The 17,353-nt window shown below is 39.2% G+C and overlaps 2 protein-coding genes and 1 long non-coding RNA gene across 8 annotated transcripts; 2 read left to right on the plus strand and 1 right to left on the minus strand.

Moving 5' to 3' along the window:
* Positions 1 to 716: 716 nt before the first annotated feature.
* Positions 717 to 9,756, plus strand: srrt (serrate RNA effector molecule homolog (Arabidopsis)). Of its 6 annotated transcripts, none has more exons than XM_067607826.1 (20): positions 717 to 845; positions 2,058 to 2,176; positions 2,362 to 2,490; positions 2,576 to 2,722; positions 3,044 to 3,232; positions 5,035 to 5,204; positions 5,291 to 5,475; positions 5,560 to 5,676; positions 5,764 to 5,923; positions 6,045 to 6,193; positions 6,294 to 6,355; positions 6,470 to 6,548; positions 7,023 to 7,214; positions 7,324 to 7,494; positions 7,713 to 7,866; positions 8,342 to 8,535; positions 8,750 to 8,906; positions 9,079 to 9,171; positions 9,259 to 9,369; positions 9,509 to 9,756. In XM_067607826.1, exons 2-19 carry the CDS (start codon positions 2,058 to 2,060, stop codon positions 9,360 to 9,362), a joined length of 2,571 nt encoding a protein of 856 aa, XP_067463927.1. In that variant the 5' UTR covers positions 717 to 845; the 3' UTR covers positions 9,363 to 9,369; positions 9,509 to 9,756. The 6 variants fall into 6 exon arrangements, with proteins under 6 accessions (XP_067463927.1, XP_067463924.1, XP_067463925.1 ...); XM_067607823.1 differs by having other exon boundaries at positions 9,259 to 9,358; XM_067607824.1 differs by having other exon boundaries at positions 8,750 to 8,900; positions 9,259 to 9,358.
* A 2,402-nt stretch (positions 9,757 to 12,158) lies between these two features.
* Positions 12,159 to 16,964, minus strand: mogat3b (monoacylglycerol O-acyltransferase 3b). Its single transcript, XM_067607828.1, has 8 exons — positions 16,343 to 16,964; positions 15,818 to 15,908; positions 15,507 to 15,614; positions 15,071 to 15,141; positions 13,655 to 13,859; positions 13,219 to 13,393; positions 12,935 to 13,119; positions 12,159 to 12,848 (listed from the first exon to the last, which is right to left on the minus strand). The coding sequence occupies exons 2-8, from the start codon at positions 15,897 to 15,899 to the stop codon at positions 12,694 to 12,696; spliced, it is 981 nt and encodes a 326-aa protein (XP_067463929.1). The 5' UTR covers positions 15,900 to 15,908; positions 16,343 to 16,964; the 3' UTR covers positions 12,159 to 12,693.
* Positions 13,095 to 15,574, plus strand: LOC137195447 (uncharacterized). The gene is made up of 3 exons (XR_010931117.1): positions 13,095 to 13,177; positions 13,283 to 13,358; positions 15,516 to 15,574. It is a non-coding gene; the product is annotated as an uncharacterized lncRNA (long non-coding RNA).
* Positions 16,965 to 17,353: the final 389 nt, after the last annotated feature.

The raw sequence follows: 17,353 nt of genomic DNA on the forward strand, positions 1-17,353 counted from the left end.
CTTTGTCTGAAATGAGTTTTATCAGTAAAATAGACCAAAATGCTTGCAATTTACATATTAAATACAATTCTAATCAAGTTTCCTGTAGCTTTATTCCTCACCGACACCCAGTGTGTCAGATATGACAAACTCATGTCGAGTTGCCAAACATTGTTCAAACCCACAGAACTTTATCACATATTCTGGTGGAGATCCCAAAGTTTCCAAACACATCACTTATGTCAGGCTGAATTTAGGGAAACTGTATAAATAATAAATAATGAATGAGACATCTAAAACTTTTTCATGTCAAGGACCCCTAAACTGACACAAATGAGACCACGGTCCCCCATCTGATAAGATTTTTGCTTATAGATGTTTTGTAACAGAAAGTGTATGAAACCTGTGACCAAAATAGTCATACATTCTGTCATTGTGTTACTTATGGATGGACTTATAGTGAAAATAAATTATTCCCCTTTTTGCTCGGGACCCCCCGGAACTCCCTCAAGGACCCCTGGGGGCCCCGAACCCTACTTTGAGAATCACTGATCTAAAATATTTCCATTTGGTGGACTGGTGACACTTCAAAAATCAGGGAGTCTTAGGTTTTAAGTTACATCATACATCTTCGATGAATAGTAGGAACAAGCTGATACAGAATATATATGATGCTGTCAAACAGTGTGAAATAAGATGTTTCCAACCTTAAAAACAGATAAAATTCAGATTCGTCCTCCACACCAGTCGGCGGCGGTAATGCGACATGTCGTTGTTGACCAACCGCCCGAAAACAGAAGGAAGGAGACAAGGAAGACGAAGAAGAAGACGATCCCGAAGATCATCCAAGCAAAGAATAATTAGAGGTACAGAAGTGTTTTGTTCACACTTTGTCACATCTTATAAACTGTGGACAAAACACCTAGTGAGCAGTTGTTATCTGATTTAGAAAACGACTTCTCCGAAGCGTAAGACAGATTGGAGCGTTTAATTTCTAGCTAGCTGCTAGCAGCATGGCTAACATGAGCTAACTCATACTACAACAATAAGTTATTCCCTTTGTTTCGACTCCAGAAGCGCCACCTTTAACACAGTTTATGCTACAGTATTTAATCTCAAATTATTCGATAACTTGGCCACCAAAGGCCATCGCAATTAGTCAGCAGCTACGTCGTTGTTTCAGCAGCACAGTCTATGCTAACTGTTAGCTGTCTGTCTAGCAGACCATCTTTGTATTTTATCTTCAGCTTTCACAATTTCTTTCCATGTGTCTGCGTTTCTCCACAACCGCTTGAATCAGCAAAACAATCAGCACAATTAAGTGTTGGTTAAAATTACTTTTATGTTTGCATCACAAACCACTAGCCATTTTTTAACATGCTTGCTGCTAGCTGCTAAAGCAGGCTCAATGTTACAATACTATGCCAGTAACATTCACAAGTTTAAAGATCCCTTCCAGACATGTATTAAGACATATAAAAACACTCTGCTTGGAACAATAATGTGTGTTTGATATAGTTTTTCCACAAAAAAGTGTAATTACATCTAATCCATAAAATAACATCTACTTCTTCTACCTTATTAAAAGTTACAGAGGTCATGAATATGCAAATATATTTAATTTTTTAAGATTAACTATTTCACAGAAGATGTCTCCTACTTCACTGTAAAGTTCATTCTCAGTGTTTGTGCACTGGAGGCTTCAAGTTTCCACATCACACTTGTGTAAGTTGAATATTGGATCAGTATTGGCTCCAAACTAGTTGTGATGTCACAAATAATGCTTGCAGGCCTGCCCCTTAAAATAAGGTTTTAAGTGATCACAGAGAAACTTTCCACTTTCATCAGATGAAGGTAAAAACAGCCTTCTAGTCTCAAACTCTGCACAAACATCATTCTGCACAGTGAAGCTCAAACATCCAACTGTAGGAATAAGAAGAAAAACACATTTTTAAGTGTAAGGGAACTTTAACTAGCTTTTTGAAATGACTAAGCTCACTGTCCACTGATGATACATAACATATAATCATCCTATAATCTCACATTTTCACCTAAATGTCTTTTCTGTCTTCATGGAGATGGGAGACAGTGATGATGAGTACGATCGCAGGAGAAGGGACAAATTCAGACGGGAGAGAAGTGACTATGACCGATCCAGAGAGAGAGAAGACAGACGCAGAGATGACTGGAACGACAGGTAAGAAAAAGAAATGTGTCAAAGCTCAGAGGACTATCAGTCACGACAGAGAGTCAGTTAAACCCCATGCAGCAACCTCATCTTCAATAATCATGCAAAGTGTAATTAAATAGTGGCTCTCTGATCCTCTCACTCTGAGTGTAACTATGTTCTTAACTTAAGTGTTCCTTTCCTGTTTTTTCCAGGGAGTGGGACAGGGGCAGGGAACGTCGTAGCCGCGGGGAGTACCGGGATTATGACAGAGGTCGTAGGGAGAGATTCACTCCACCGAGACATGACATGAGTCCCCAGCAGAAACGTATGAGAAGAGACTGGTGAGATCAGCAGCAACACTGTTCCACAATCTTCACAATTGGTATCTGCTGTTGTTGTTAAATCTCTCTTATCTCCTGCTGACAGGGATGACCATGGTGGAGAACCTTACCGTGGTGGATACGACTTAGGTTACGGAGGCGGAGGAGGGCCCAGCTATGGCCCACCACAGCACTGGGGCCACCCTGACTTGCACCTCATGCAGCCTCATCATGGTATCCCCATTCAGGCAAGGTGAGAGATGCAGTCAGAGTTGAAAGAGCTTTGAAGTTGTTTTACACTTGTTTAAGAATTCGATATTAGGATTCTGACAATTGGTGCAATTATTAGATTTGTTGGTTATTGAATGTTAATGTAATAGTGTTTAACAAAAACATAATGGCCTGAAGAAGTTCAACATTTAACAGCCAGAATTAAATATCCACCTCAACTTATGTGAGAGTAGTTGTGTGAAAAAAAAAAAAAAAAAAGAACAAAGGAGACAACTAATGCATAGAATCTATTAGTTTTGCTCACCCATTCATAACTATATCCAACTTGTGTCTGTTTCTTTAGGCTTGGTAACATTCATGACATGGATTTGGGTCCTCCCCCTCCGATAATGAAGAGCTTTAAGGAGTTCCTGGTGTCCCTGGATGATTCTGTGGATGAGACTGAAGCAGTCAAACGCTACAATGAGTACAAGATCGACTTCCGCCGACAGCAGATGCAAGATTTCTTTTTGGCTCATAAGGATGAAGAGTGGTACGATCTTAATTGCCTTTACTACATAAGCCTTAATCATGAATGTTAGTAGATTTTAATGTAGTTGTACTGTTAATCATTTTATTCATTGAACTCTTATAGCCACCTAAGCTTTGATTGTCATGGCCAGATTTCCTTTTTTTTTTTTTTTTTTTTTTTTAAACAATGTTTCACTATTGTTATTATTTTAGACATAATTGCCTTTTTTTTTAATAACAATCTAATAGGTTGGGCCTGGTCCTATGATGGGTGTATCGTGGGACATTATTCATACATTGACGCATAATGATATTTATTTGATGTCTAATAAATCAAATATTTGCATTAACATCTTTGACCATATAATATAATACCTCCACTTAAGGCTTTTTATAAGTTTCAGGTGCCTGTTAAACTTTTATTACTGTTAATCAATTTGATAGCAGTTGAAACAAAATAACCCATGTACTAGGACCAGGCCCACAGTCAGTACAGTGTTTTACTAATGACTTGTGTTACAGTACTTGTAGTTTATAAAGAAAGAAAATCAACCCAAACTCAACATCAGTCCACATTATTTTTGTTTGATTAAATGTGTTGTAGGAGTTTGGACAATCTAGACCTAACAAAATGACTCAGCACGTCTGACATAGAGTATACCCATAGCAGTTTATTGTAGTCTTCTTCACAATGTCGTACAGTTAATCAATAAAAGCACTTGTCTCTAAATTCTGTTTACAATCATGCAACAGACAGATTAAAGCTGATTGAATTTTAGTTCAGTTACATGCAGCCTCGACTAAAAGGAAATCCTCATGTTTGGGTTGATTTTTCTTTTTCTTGTTTAACATTTTAACCATGCTAAGTTTCAGTTTTTGTAATGCCCGTTAATGCTTATTACACTTATTTCACAGGTATCATGCAAAATTGTTCTGTTTTGTCATAACCCATTTTCCTCCCTTCATTCCTACTACTACGTTGACGACGTGTTTTTTTCAAGATGAGAAAAAGTGGAACTCATTCGCAGGAATCGGTCTTAGACAGCGAGGGCATGCACTGCGCACAATGCAGTTGCTCTTAGACACACAGTATCAGGGATTTTAGATAGACAGTCAAGTAGTCTTCCGCGCATGGAGATTTTTGTTTTCTTGTTTTATGCTTTTTCCACACTATTTTCTTTTTACATTCGGATCAAATCGAAACCCAAAACCGAATTTCTGTGTATTCAGACACACCATTGGGGTGAAGTGGAGCGCATTTTCACAGAAGAGACCCCTCTCTGTATTTATTTGTTATTAAACTGGCAGAACAAAAGGTAACTGTAGTCCACTCACTGATAAACATTTATTATGTGAAATTTGAAATATGTGAATGCTTAATTTTACAATCTCTCTGTTGTGTTTTTTTCCTTATTTTTTGGTGAGTTAACCTCAAACTTTTTAATAATGTGCAATAATTAGCTACAGCAATCACAGAGTCTAAACATACATACACTGAGAGACTTAACACAAGAAGTAGGCTTTACAAATGACACAAATCACAACCTTGATTATGGTAGTCATCTGTGTAGATACTTTAATTCCACTGACTGATTTTTTGTATTTTTAACTTTTCCCAAAAAGCAACCATCTGAATGTAAAAAATATTTGTTAATGATGTGGTGATAAGAAATTGTAATATGCAACTAATCAATGTAATTTTATGACACCACAGATGCAACATAGGTATATAATATGCATTTGTTCGCTAACTTTTACATCCCGTTCATCCCAACCCTCGTCATTCCCTCCCCACTCTTTTGTGGACCCCGACTGTGGACACAGGTTCAGGTCCAAGTACCACCCAGATGAGGCCAGCCGACTTAAGGCAGAGGCTCAAGGTGCCCTGCGCAACCGTGTGAATGTCTTTGTGTTCCTGATGGAGAACAACTGGTTTGATAATGTCTCCTTGGATATTGAACAAACGCCAGCCATCATCAAGGTTCTGGATGCAGGTGAGGCCCCAAAAATACTTATACCTAAAGAATAGAAACAGTCATCAGCCGTAGCTTGAACCACATACCCTCTTGCTTGCCTTCAGCTGTGATAAAAATGGAAGGAGGGACGGATCATGATCTTCGCATCTTGGACCTGCCGTCTGAAGAGGAAGAGGAAAGGGAGAAGTCAGCATCTGTTTCAGGGGGAGCTGAACCTCCCAAGAGAGAAGATCTCAAAACTTTGGACGGTGAACGCAAACCCTCAGAAGAGAAAGACAAGACTGAGAAGGTATGTTTTGTTCTCTGTCAGTCTCCACTAGGTAGTAAGTAAGATTTCATTGTGCTGTGCTGATGACAGTAAACTGTGCTACAGGACGAGAGCGATTCTGCCAGCACAGAAAGAGCCGCTGCCAGGGCAGAAGAAGGGGAGGATGTTAAAGAGGAGGCAGAGAAAGAAGCTGCCGAAGAAGAAATGCCTGAACCCAAGAAGGTTTGTGTTGCTTCCATTATTTAACTTATTCGCTAACAATTAAAATGAATCAAATGGCTCTCATTGTTCTCACTTTTCATTTACCAGCCGAGAAGAAAGAGGAAGCGCAGTGGAGACAGCGATGATGAAGCCAGTGCCTCAGAGAGCGACTCTGACTCAGATTCAGACTCCAACTCCAACTGCTCTGACAAACCTGTGAAGAAGGAAGAGGTGGAAGACAAGGATGAGGAAGAAGAGGAGGGTGAAGGTGAGGAATCAAATTCATAATGAGACGTTCGATTTCTATTTTTTTCAGGTTCTATGTTCCCAGTAGTCATAACTCATGGAGTTTTTGACACCAATCTGCTTTCTCCCATCTCGTGGCAAAGAGGTGAAACCTAAAGAGAATGCTGAGGAGGAAAAGAAAGAAGAAAAGAAGCCCAAAGATGACGCTCCCAGACCGCGGCCTCTCCACAGGACCTGTTCTCTGTTCATGAGAAGCATCGCTCCCACTATTTCCAAGGCTGAGATTATTGCAGTGAGTTGACACAGACTCTGTCCTTCTCAAGAGAATCATGGCACTGATTAACATGTCTTCGCTTAAAAGTCAATACACTCATCTATTTTTTCTCTCTCAGCTGTGTCGTAGATACCCCGGCTTTCTACGTGTTTGCTTGTCTGATCCCCATCCGGAGCGCAGGTTGGTTTCATTTCTTACTCTGAAAATTATGTCTGTATATGTGTCACATATTATGTAAAGCAGGAGACTACAGGATGACACAATAATGTTCAAATGAATCCTGCGCTGTTACAGGTTTTTCAGACGTTGCTGGGTGACGTTTGACCGCAGTGTCAACATCAAAGAGGTCTGCTGGAATCTGCAGAACATACGAGTAAGTGTTTGAATCTCAGCTATTGATGATTCCCTTTTGAAGTGGTCGCAATATGCAGCAGTGTATGTGTTACAGAGCATGTGTTAAAAAGTCTTTTTAAGTCAAAATGAACCCACTTAATCTGTTTTATGTGTTTTGTTACATGTTTTTGTCTTAGTGAATTACTGGGTTTGAATATGTGTACGGCAGAATGTGTTAATAGCATTGGCCTTTCTGTTCTCAGCATTTAAAATGCTTGCCTAAACACTAATGTCATGTATTCTCTCCTCTTAATCGTTTAATTTTATCATGATGGCTGCAGTGAAAGTTGTTGTATCTCCAAAGAACAACACTTGTTTAATAGTTTAATCTCAACATGTTGGACTGAAGGAGCCTTTGGATAGACCTTTGCATCTGTTAGTAGAACAAGTGTAATCTCCCTAAACTGCAGTTAAAAGGCCTTTAAAAGTCTGTTGTACGCTCTACACTAAACAGCTGCGAGACTGTGAACTGGCACCAGGGGTGAACAGGGACCTGGCTCGGAGGGTGCGTAATGTTAATGGCATCACTCAGCACAAGCAGGTGCTCCGCAATGACATCAAGCTGGCTGCCAAACTCATCCATGCCTTGGACGAGAAAGGAGACCTGTGGAGCATCAAGTCCCAGGACGAGGTTCAGAGCACAGAGGTAGCGTTGATCGCCAAGTACATGCATTTAGATGCGCGTGCATAATTTAAAACCGATTGTTCTCAAATGATCCTCTCATTACTGAATTATTAATTTGTGTTTTCAAAAGTTGCCAGCCCAGAACCCCATCTTGAAGAATATCACTGATTACCTGATAGAGGAGGTGAGTGCTGAGGAGGAGGAGCTCCTGGGTTCTGCGAGTGGGATGGATCCTGAGGAGAGCACCAAGGAAGGAAACCCTGCAGAGATGACGGTGGAGAGGGATGACAAGCTAGCCAAGGTTTGCCTGTTGCACTTATGAATTTGTAATACATGCAGCACTTGAGAAAATAATTACCTATCAAAAACTATCGTTGTATTTGATCAAAAAGTTTAAAGGTTTTAAATTTGTTCCCCGCCTGTCACTCACATGGTTTGATAAATTTGGCTAATTTATTGAATAATGAAATCTGTACATGCAGTCTTCATAAAGTTTCTTTGCCCTCTGTCTTGTTCCAGGTTTTGGACCGTCTTATCTTGTATCTGCGCATCGTGCATTCAATTGATTACTACAACACCTGTGAATATCCCAGTGAGGATGAAATGCCCAATCGCTGTGGCATGGTCCATGTACGTGGACCCATCCCTCCCAACCGCATCACACATGGAGAAGGTCAGTCTTCTTCTCTTGTTTGTGTTATGTAACACAGTAGTGCACTGAGAAGAGAGAGAGAGTAAATATGTCCACTGTACAACAGTAGCTTTATTGTGAAATTTAAATGTGTGTTCCTCCAGCTTTATGTTCGGGAGTTGAATTGCAGATTTTGAAGTTGTAGTTTTGTATAATTGTTGTTTATTCAAAAATATGTGGAATAACAAAGGAAAAATAAAGCTTGTATAATGACTTGATGAGTTGAGGCCCATATTGAGTGCCTGCAAAACTATGGCTGTTACATTTGTTTCACTGTTTCATGCCTCTCACATTTTTCTGCTAATTTTATGAATCTAATAGTTTAACTTTTAAAACCGTGACCATATTTATATATTTGTACATTTGTGAATGTTTGCTCAGGGGACAAAGTCATATTTGGTAATGTGTTTTCATACTGATTTACCTACATGTTAAAGCTGCTCTTTTTTTCAAATAGTGCAACAGTGGCAGAAGATGATGGAGGAGAAGCTGAGTCCCTTGTTTAGTTTAAAAGAAGTACTGTCTGAGGAAGAGGCAGCGAAGATGGGCCGCAAGGATCCTGAGGAGGAGGTGGAAAAGTTTGTGTCTGCAAACACTCAGGAGCTTGGAAAGGACAAATGGCTCTGTCCACTTAGTGGCAAGAAATTTAAGGTGAGCGCTTGTAAAGCAAAGTATCAAGAACTGTACAACACAAAAAGATGTGATTTTGTCCAAATCTATTAAAAGATTTTAAATGTTTTTATGATTTGTCTGTTGTGCTGCCAAACTATTAGAGGACATAGACATTACCTGTATCGCTACATAATCATACACTGTTTTGTTGCCTAGTTCTTGTCATCTTCATGCATGTCTAATTAAATTCAAGGGGCCTGAGTTTGTACGGAAGCACATCCTGAACAAACACGGCGACAAAATTGAAGAAGTGAAAAAGGAGGTGGTGTTCTTCAACAATTTCCTGATGGATGCCAAGAGACCGTCTCTGCCAGAGATGAAACTTCCTCCTCTTCCAGGTCCAGGTCAAGGTCAACATAACATTTCTATCCCCTCAGTTCAGATAGTAATAAAGGATTGTATCTCTTTAACAATGACTGACTGAATAAATGAATTAGTGCAACGGAGCTTAAATAATGGAATCATCTTTCATCCAGAACAGTATGAGCTCATTTTTTTTCTCCGTTTGCGTCTGTCCTATAGGTTTGCTTTCTCCCAGCATGCCATTTCCTCCTCAGGGTCCTCAGGGTCCAATGGGCTTTGGACAGCCTCGTCCCCCACTGATGGGCTATGGCGGTATGTCCTCTGACTGTACTCTACTTGTTTTTATTGTGGTGGATAGTGCCCACTACTTTTGTTTTGATTTTGAATCCTCTGTTGCAGGTGGACCTCCCTACCCCCCCAATCAGTACGGAGGAGGCAGAGGCAACTATGACAACTTCCGCGGACAAGGTGGCTATCTTGGGAAGCCACGCAACATCAGGTGAGACCACTGTACGTGTGACCTTTATTTTGCTTTGGTCTGTGTCCGTTTTCTGCTCTTGGAGAATTCTGATCCCCTTTATTCATGATCGTTTCTATTCTTCTTCTCTGGTCTCTTTTTTTCTTCTCCTTGCACCCTCAACCATCTCAGAATGTCACGAGGTGATCCACGCAACATCATTGAATATCGTGACCTGGACGCACCTGATGATATGGACTTCTTTTAGAAGGTTCACTCGGTCCTTTCAGTCTTCATTCTTGCCCTGTGTCGTGTTTCACTCGCTGTATGTAGTGGTTAGCTTATTTCTTTTCCTAAATATTTTATTTTGCAATTATTGTGCAACTAGAACAAACTTCTGCTGTAAACTTGTTCCTCAATAAAGTTGTGATCTAATTACATCAATATGTATTAAGTGATTTATCAAATAAATACCATATTGTGTGTGACTCTAGGCAGATCAGAGCATTGAAAAGATTCAGAAAAGCAACCAGTCAGAAATAAAAGGACAAGATCCAGATGAAGAAATGTGCTCTGGCTGACACATTTATCCCAGACGTCTCATATCCTTCTCAGGTCAGGTCTGCATTTAACAATTTGGGATTAAGGCAAGGCAAGTTTATTTGTAGAGCACATTTCAACAACAAGGCAATTCAGAGTGCTTTATATAAAACAAAAGGAATCAAGACAAAATTCAACAGCAATATAAAAAGACATTTAAATACAATTAAAAAGAGTTGAGTAGGAAATAAAATTAAGCTAAAATAGAATAAAACAGTAACAGTTACCATACAATGTAAGATATTAAAAGCCTTAAGTCTTGATTTAAAAAAGGCAGCTGCAAACAGAAAAGTCTTGATTTAAAAGAACTGAGAGTTGCAGTAGACCTGCAGTTTTCTGGGAGTTTGTTCCAGATATGTGGAGCATAAAAACTGATTGCTGCTTCTCCATGTTTAGTTTTTACTCTGGGGACAGAAAGCAGACCTTCCCCAGATGACCTGAGAGGTTTGGTTGATTCATAACATAGTGGCAGATCAGAAATGTGTTTTGGCCCTAAACCATTCAGTGCTTCATAAACCAACAGTAGTATTTAAAATTGATTCTTTGACAGACAGGAAGCCAGTGTAAAGATCTGAGAACTGGAGTGATATGATCCACTTTCTTGGTCTTAGTGAGGACTCAAGCAGCAGCGTTCTGAATCAGCTGCAGTTGTCTGATCAATTTTTTTTTGTTTGTTTTGTTTTTTTGTTTTTTAGAGAGAGACCCGTATGGACAAGTTTTTCCAAATCCTGCTGAGACATAAGTCCTTTAATCCTTGATATGTTTTTCAGGTGATAGTTGGCTGACTTTGTAATTGTGTTAATGTGGCTGTTGAAATTCAGGTCTGAATTCATGACTCCACCAAGATTTCTGGCCTAGTTTGTGGTCTGTAACATTACTGATTGAAGATGTGTGCTGACTTTTAATTGTTCTTCATTGGCTCTAAAAACAATTACTTCAGTTTTATCTTTGTTTAATTGAAGAACATTCTGGCGCATCCAATCATTGATTTGTTCAATGCACTTAGTCAGTGCTTGTATTGGACCATAATCCCCTGGTGATGTGTTTATGTAAATCTGTGTATCATCTGCATAATTATGGTAACTTTCGTTGTTGTTTTCCATAATCTGAGCCAGTGGGAACATGTAGATGTTGAACAGAAGAAGCTCCAGAATGGAGAACTCTGCTTGTCAGTTTTGTCTGCTCAGATGTGTAATTATCTATCGACACAAAGTAGTCCCTGTCCTTTAAGTAGGATTCAAACCAGTCTAGTACTATGCCACAAAGTCCCCACACAGTTTTCCAGTCTGTCTAGTAATATGTTGTAGTCGACTGTATCGAATGCAGCACTGAGATCCAGTAATACTAAGACTGAAATTCTGCCACTGTCTGTGTTTAAGTGGATGTCATTGAAGACCTTAACAAGAGCAGTCTCAGTGCTGTGATGTGGTCGATATTCTGACTGGAAGACATCAAAACAATTATTTAGTGCCCAGAAGTTGTTCAGCTGTTGAGGTTTGATATGGGCCTATAGCTGTTCATTAGTGAGGTGTCTAGATTGTTCTTTTTTAGAAGTGGCTCGATGACAGCAGTTTTCAGGGCCTGTGGGAAGAAACCTGAGAGGAAACGTGTCGACAATTTGTAGAAGAGCTGAGACCATGCAATTAGAAACATTTTTGAAAAAGCCTGTTGGCAGAATATCAGTGCAGCAGGAAGAGGATTTCAGATATTGTATAATGTCCTCGAAGTTTTAATTGTTGATAGGATAAAATTGTGTCACGGTATTTGAATTGATTTTAAGTTGACACAGGGACAACACAAGGTTAAACACCTTAGTCATTAAGAGGAACTGATTGGTGTTCATTTTATTAGTAGACATTTTGTACATTGACAGAAAACACATTCATTTTTGATAAATGTACAAAGTAATTAGATATTGTGATGTGTTTTTGTTCACCTGCGCTCATGCCCAGTCATGAGAAGCTGATATTCTCTGGGGCACATTTGGAGACCCCCCCCTCCCAACCCCTCTGGTAAAGTAATTGAAGCAGATGTGACAACCGGTTGCCCTCTACTGGGTAAAGCATTGAATTACACAACGTGGATGTCTGCTGGCCATTTCATTTGGCACAGAGGCTAACTGGAAAACTGCAGGAGGCTTTCATTACTGCATGAAAAATTCAGAGCTGCTGAATGAAAATATAAATAATTACCAATGAAATGAATTATTTCACTTAAGTAGGAATATACAACTGCTAGCAGTACCATGTATATAATTATCATGAGTAAAAGTTATGAAGATGGCCCTTTCCATTCTTTAAAACCACATTTAAAAATGCAGCACACACTCTCATTCTTGTGATTATCTACATAATTCATCAGCATGAATCCTGTTCTACCCCAAATAGTTCGAAAAAGAAGCAACACATTTTGACATAAGCAATAATTTATTATCAGAAGCATGTTATCCAGATTTGTGTAAACACATTAGAAATACAGGTTTTAAGTGGGATGTGAACATAATGTCAAATAAAGCATAACAAGACATCAATATCTTCAGTGCTTTGGGAGTGTGGCATCCCCAAATTGTGGGCTTCATGTCTCAATAATTGTAAGGCAAATATTCATGTTAAATACTTTCACATACAGTCAGAACTTACTATATGAACTCTAAGATCAAGTTCATTACCACATCAGATGCACACTGTGATCTCTCATTGATGGAGTCCCGTTGAGGGCAATCATCATTAAAAACAGCAACGAAAAACAGCTGCGCAGTTCATGCTGAAGTGAAACATTTAAATGATCAGAAGCTTGTGACCTTCTGAAAGTCCACAGCTGACCTTATGTTCATGGAACAACTTGGACAGGCCCTCCATGTAAAGTCTATGATAGTGGTCGACCTCCTCCTCAGTAGGTGTGGCACGTTTTGGCACTGAGATGGGACTTCCCACTGGAAGAAGTGGAGTGTTTGAATAAAGTGGGCTCAGTACAACAAGTTAGGAATGTTAACTATCTGCAGAATCATGAAATACTCACCAACAGTGGTGATTGGAGTCCTGTAGGGCAGCACTGCCAAGCGTTCACCAACAAATAGACACGGGGCAAAACCCATGATCTTTTTGAACAGGTCCTGTAATCTCCGACCTAGACTGCCATCTGAGAAAATGACCTGCCGAAAGAGTTCATTCTCCCCGAATGAGTAAACAGGCACCAGGTCAGCCCTGAGGAAGATCAGCAGAGGTTATGTCAGCATGACCAGTAGTTGTCTGCTGGTTACATGTGAGTATAACACTGATTACTGCAAATCCTTGTGTTCTCACCCAAACTCAAGAGCCACCCTGACAAATCCCTTTCTTTGCTTCATGACCACCGTGTTGACTCCAGGAGAGGATGCAAGAGACTCTGCAGCGCCTCCGATCACAATCACCACTGCGTTTCCTTTACCACTTTTTGAAAGGAGGTGAGTGAGGCTTGGTTTGCTGACTGGACAAAGGCCTAATCATATAGAAAAAGTAAGACAGCATATATGATTCAGTTGTAGTGAGGGAGACTGTAGTTCTGTTTAAAGACGAACAACACAAGACTTAAAATCTTGTCTGATAAAAAAGACATGGCATCACACATTCAACAACTGCCCTATTAACAATCTAACAAATTAAAACTTAATTTTCACTTTAATTATCAGTGTCATATAAACTGCTTATCAGACTATGAGACAGAACAGTTCAGTCCCTCTGCTGAGCTCATTATAAATACCTGCAGTCATTATGTAGTCCCTGAAGAGTGGTATCTTGAAGAGTCCTGCCAATACTACCAGGGTGGAACGCACCCCAGGAAATGCCTCCGCAAAGCCACAGCTCTCTGTGGTGAAACAGGCAAAGCCTCCAGCACACATGATACCATGCGGGTGACAGCCTACGATGTAGTTTTTGTTTGGATTCAACTCGGCTGTCTTCACCAACTGAGCAAGAAAATTGATAGAAGGGGATTAACAGAGTTGATCAGTCAATCGCTGCTGTTGACATGAAAGGAAACCCAGTTTCATTGTATGTAATCTGATTGAATTAGAGATTAAAAATCACGCTTTTATGTTAACTTGTTCTTGCAGAGACTCCAAAATACCCATTATGATCATATGATTTTCATTTTATAGTTGTATTGCCATATCTGTTAATCTGTCTGAAAGAGTCACCAGATTATACCAGTACCAGAGGAGTACATAAACAGAGGTGGAAGAAGTATTCAGATCCTTTACTCAAGTAAAAGTACCAATAAAATAATGTAAGAATACTTCATTAAAAGTAAAAGTTCTGCATGAAAAATCCTACTTAAGTAAAAGTACATAAGTATTATCAGCTTGATGTAGTTAAAGTATTGCAGTAAAAGTAGTGGTTTGGTCCCTCTGACTGATATATTATTATATATGACATCATTAGATTATTAATACTGAAGCATCAGTGTTAGAGCAGCATGTTACTGTTGTAGCTGCTGGAGGTGGAGCTAGTTTCAACTACTTTATATCAGCTAGCTAGTTTAGTCCAGTGGTTCCCAACCTAGGGGTCAGGCCCCTCCAAAGGGTCACCAGATAAATCTAAGGGGTCGTTAAATGATTAATGGGAGAGGAAAGAAGAAAAAACAAAGTTCTGATACACAAATCTGTTTTCTCTCATCTTTAATTTTTGGATTGCAATATTACTGTAATGAAACCATGTGAAAAGTTTGGAGGGAAAAATCCTTATTTGGTGGAGCTGTTAACAACTCATAGACATCTGAATGGTGACCCTGACTACACACTGCTTTTTGTAAGACATCAAAAGCCAAAAAGGCTGGAAACCACTTGTTTCATCTTTAACAATGTGTTGTATTTTAAAAGCTTGTTATATTATCCATTGTGTCAAATCTTCAGGAGTCTTCTTTAGGAGTTGTTCTGGGTGAACTCTGCACACACCATTTTCTTTCTTGACAATTAGCGGTGTCGACAGGGTTTGCATGCCTCAAATTCAGGATGTGTGTATGGCATGTCTACAATATCAGGGTAAACCCTACTTTTGTTTCAAAATAGTTTGCCAATCACTTTGAATCATTGTCACATCTATTTGTACCAAGCAAAGTTCATCAAATTAGATGATTAGAAGAACATCACGGTGTTAAAAGATGCAAAGTGAATCTTACCTTGATTGGGAAATAGTCTCTGTGGTGCTCCCAAACCTTCCACTTCCTTATAGCCATTATTCTTCTGCCCCCTGATGGAGACAGTAGAAATCTTAGAGACACTGAATGTGCCCCGATTTCATACTATATACTACCTGTATACATTATATAGTATACACTAATCGTCTTAGTGTACAGTTTTTTCAGTTGGCATACAATAAAATCAACATACGTAATCGTTTTAGACCGTCAAACTGTGACTTCACAAATAGAAAGAACAATGTGTTTCCAGTTTGTTTTCATATTTTCCAGCTGTTTCCACTATTTCCTTTCCAGTGCATTATGGGGCAGCAGTAGTGCATCAACAGCACTCACAGAAATCTAGTGTTTTAGTCTGTATACTGCTCAGGTGTTGTATCGACAGTCATGGATACTTGAATGATGTAATTTTCTTTACCTCTTTCAGGGGTTTGCCAGTCCTTCATCAGCCATATGAAGTATAGAGTGGGGAGCGGCCACAGCGAGGTAAACATAAGATACACCATCAAGATGATACAAATCACTCCTGAATGTGCATCGTGTTGGACGATATGAGAGACCATATGTTAGGGGGGATAAGAGAAGTCATAAATTAACTCAGGTGCAAATGATAATACAACAATGTTAGACAGATGCAGTGAAAAGCATATAAATAAATAGGTGAGATAATGTACTGTAGCAAAATGTATCATTAATATGATATACAGGGTGAATGTAGTGGGATCTTACCTAAAAAGAGAAAGGTCAGTACCCATTGCAGAACACTCAACGTCTCCATAAACTCCTTCCATTGAGTTTTTTCTTTAGTCATTCCTGCAACCTGCAGGCCACACCATCAATAACATTTATAACTGTGCTTTCATCCTATAAAGGTCACGGGTATATATATTATATACTGTACGCCTATAGAAATGATCAAAGTTGCTTTTATCTGAGATAATGATTCAATTTATGATCAATGTCTTAATGACAGGGATCACATTGCATCAGTAATCAGCACTTCAGCTTGTGCTCTTAATCTGCCTTTAGGGAAGACTTAAAAACTTTCAAGGCATCCAGCAGCCTGATCAAATGACTCACTTATGAACAAGCTCACAGGCAAACGTAGACAATAGGAGTTTTAATTTCCTCACAAATAAAACTTTTATCAGTCAAGCTGGAAGGATCACAAAACACCTCAGGCTAAAAAATCGTTACAGGAATATGAAACACATTTTATGACCACGCCGCTAAACATAAAACATAATACTTTACCTTTATTATAGTTTATTCCAGAGTTAATTTTGAATGGATGCAGATTCACTGGTGTGGGAGAAGCTCGACATGCAGTATGCACTTTGACCAGATCATGTAAAGGCACTGATAACAAATCCACTCCCCCGATACTTTGACACACAAGCAAGCAATGTCAGAGACAAACACAACATTGTTATAATCAGATGTTTTGTGCACTGTGTCTTCGGGAGGACGTGTGATCGGATCTGTGTCTGTGTCTCATTTGTTTTTGATCACTCTCATGGCCAAAAAGATTACGTGTCAATCTGTTCAGCTGTTATTATTTGACTTCACAGGAGCTCAAACAACATTCCAGCCATAGCACTCTTATTTTCCTCTCATTTTGGATGTTTGAAGTGTAAAATGCAAAAAATAGACTTCCCTGTGTATAATTTCTCCCTGTGTTTCTCATAAGGTCTTTTAACTGTGCTGACATAATACACAATTTAGTTTTACAATAAATACTTAAACATAAATGGTATCTTTAAACTGAAATATTCTTACTTACTAATTCATTCCATCAATTCTAGTTGTTGTATTTATGTTGTGTTAAGCTATGGTTACCGTTACTCATCACTTCCTGCAGAAGTTTCACAATACAAGCCTGTCACATAGTCATAGTCAAGAGATTCTTGCCCCAGAACCAATGAAGGCTTTTAATGTAAAAGAGTGAAGAAACAGAGGAAGTGTAGAGCAGCAGTATAATAACATGATTAACTGGATCAGATCAGAAAACAGGGAGGCTTAAAAATACTGTATGTTCAGATGGATCAAGGCTGTTCTTCTGCTTGATTTGAAAAGTAAATAATTTAAATTGTCATAATGAGCGTCTGGGCCTTTCCACTGTCACACACACTCAGTTTTGACCATGTCTTGCATTCATTAATCAGCAAGACTGCGTCTCGCAGAGTAGACATTTGCAATAATGTTGCTATACCACTGCAACACCTCTCATTACATTAACCCCTGGTCAGCACCATGGACAGCTCC

Source organism: Thunnus thynnus, chromosome 13 (genome assembly GCF_963924715.1).
Source record: "Thunnus thynnus chromosome 13, fThuThy2.1, whole genome shotgun sequence".
Taxonomy (NCBI): Eukaryota; Metazoa; Chordata; class Actinopteri; order Scombriformes; family Scombridae; genus Thunnus; species Thunnus thynnus.

Coding starts and splice junctions, on each gene's coding strand:
- mogat3b (XM_067607828.1), bottom strand. CDS start 15,899: ATGACTAAAGAAAAAACTCAATGGAAGGAGTTTATGGAGACGTTGAGT. Junction 15,615..15,817: donor ACTGACCTTTCTCTTTTTAG/GTAAGATCCCAC, acceptor ATGCACATTCAG/GAGTGATTTGTATCATCTTG. Junction 15,142..15,506: donor CTGGCAAACCCCTGAAAGAG/GTAAAGAAAATT, acceptor TGTCTCCATCAG/GGGGCAGAAGAATAATGGCT.
- srrt (XM_067607822.1), top strand. CDS start 2,058: ATGGGAGACAGTGATGATGAGTACGATCGCAGGAGAAGGGACAAATTC. Junction 2,491..2,575: donor AAACGTATGAGAAGAGACTG/GTGAGATCAGCA, acceptor TCCTGCTGACAG/GGATGACCATGGTGGAGAAC. Junction 5,677..5,763: donor AAATGCCTGAACCCAAGAAG/GTTTGTGTTGCT, acceptor TTCATTTACCAG/CCGAGAAGAAAGAGGAAGCG.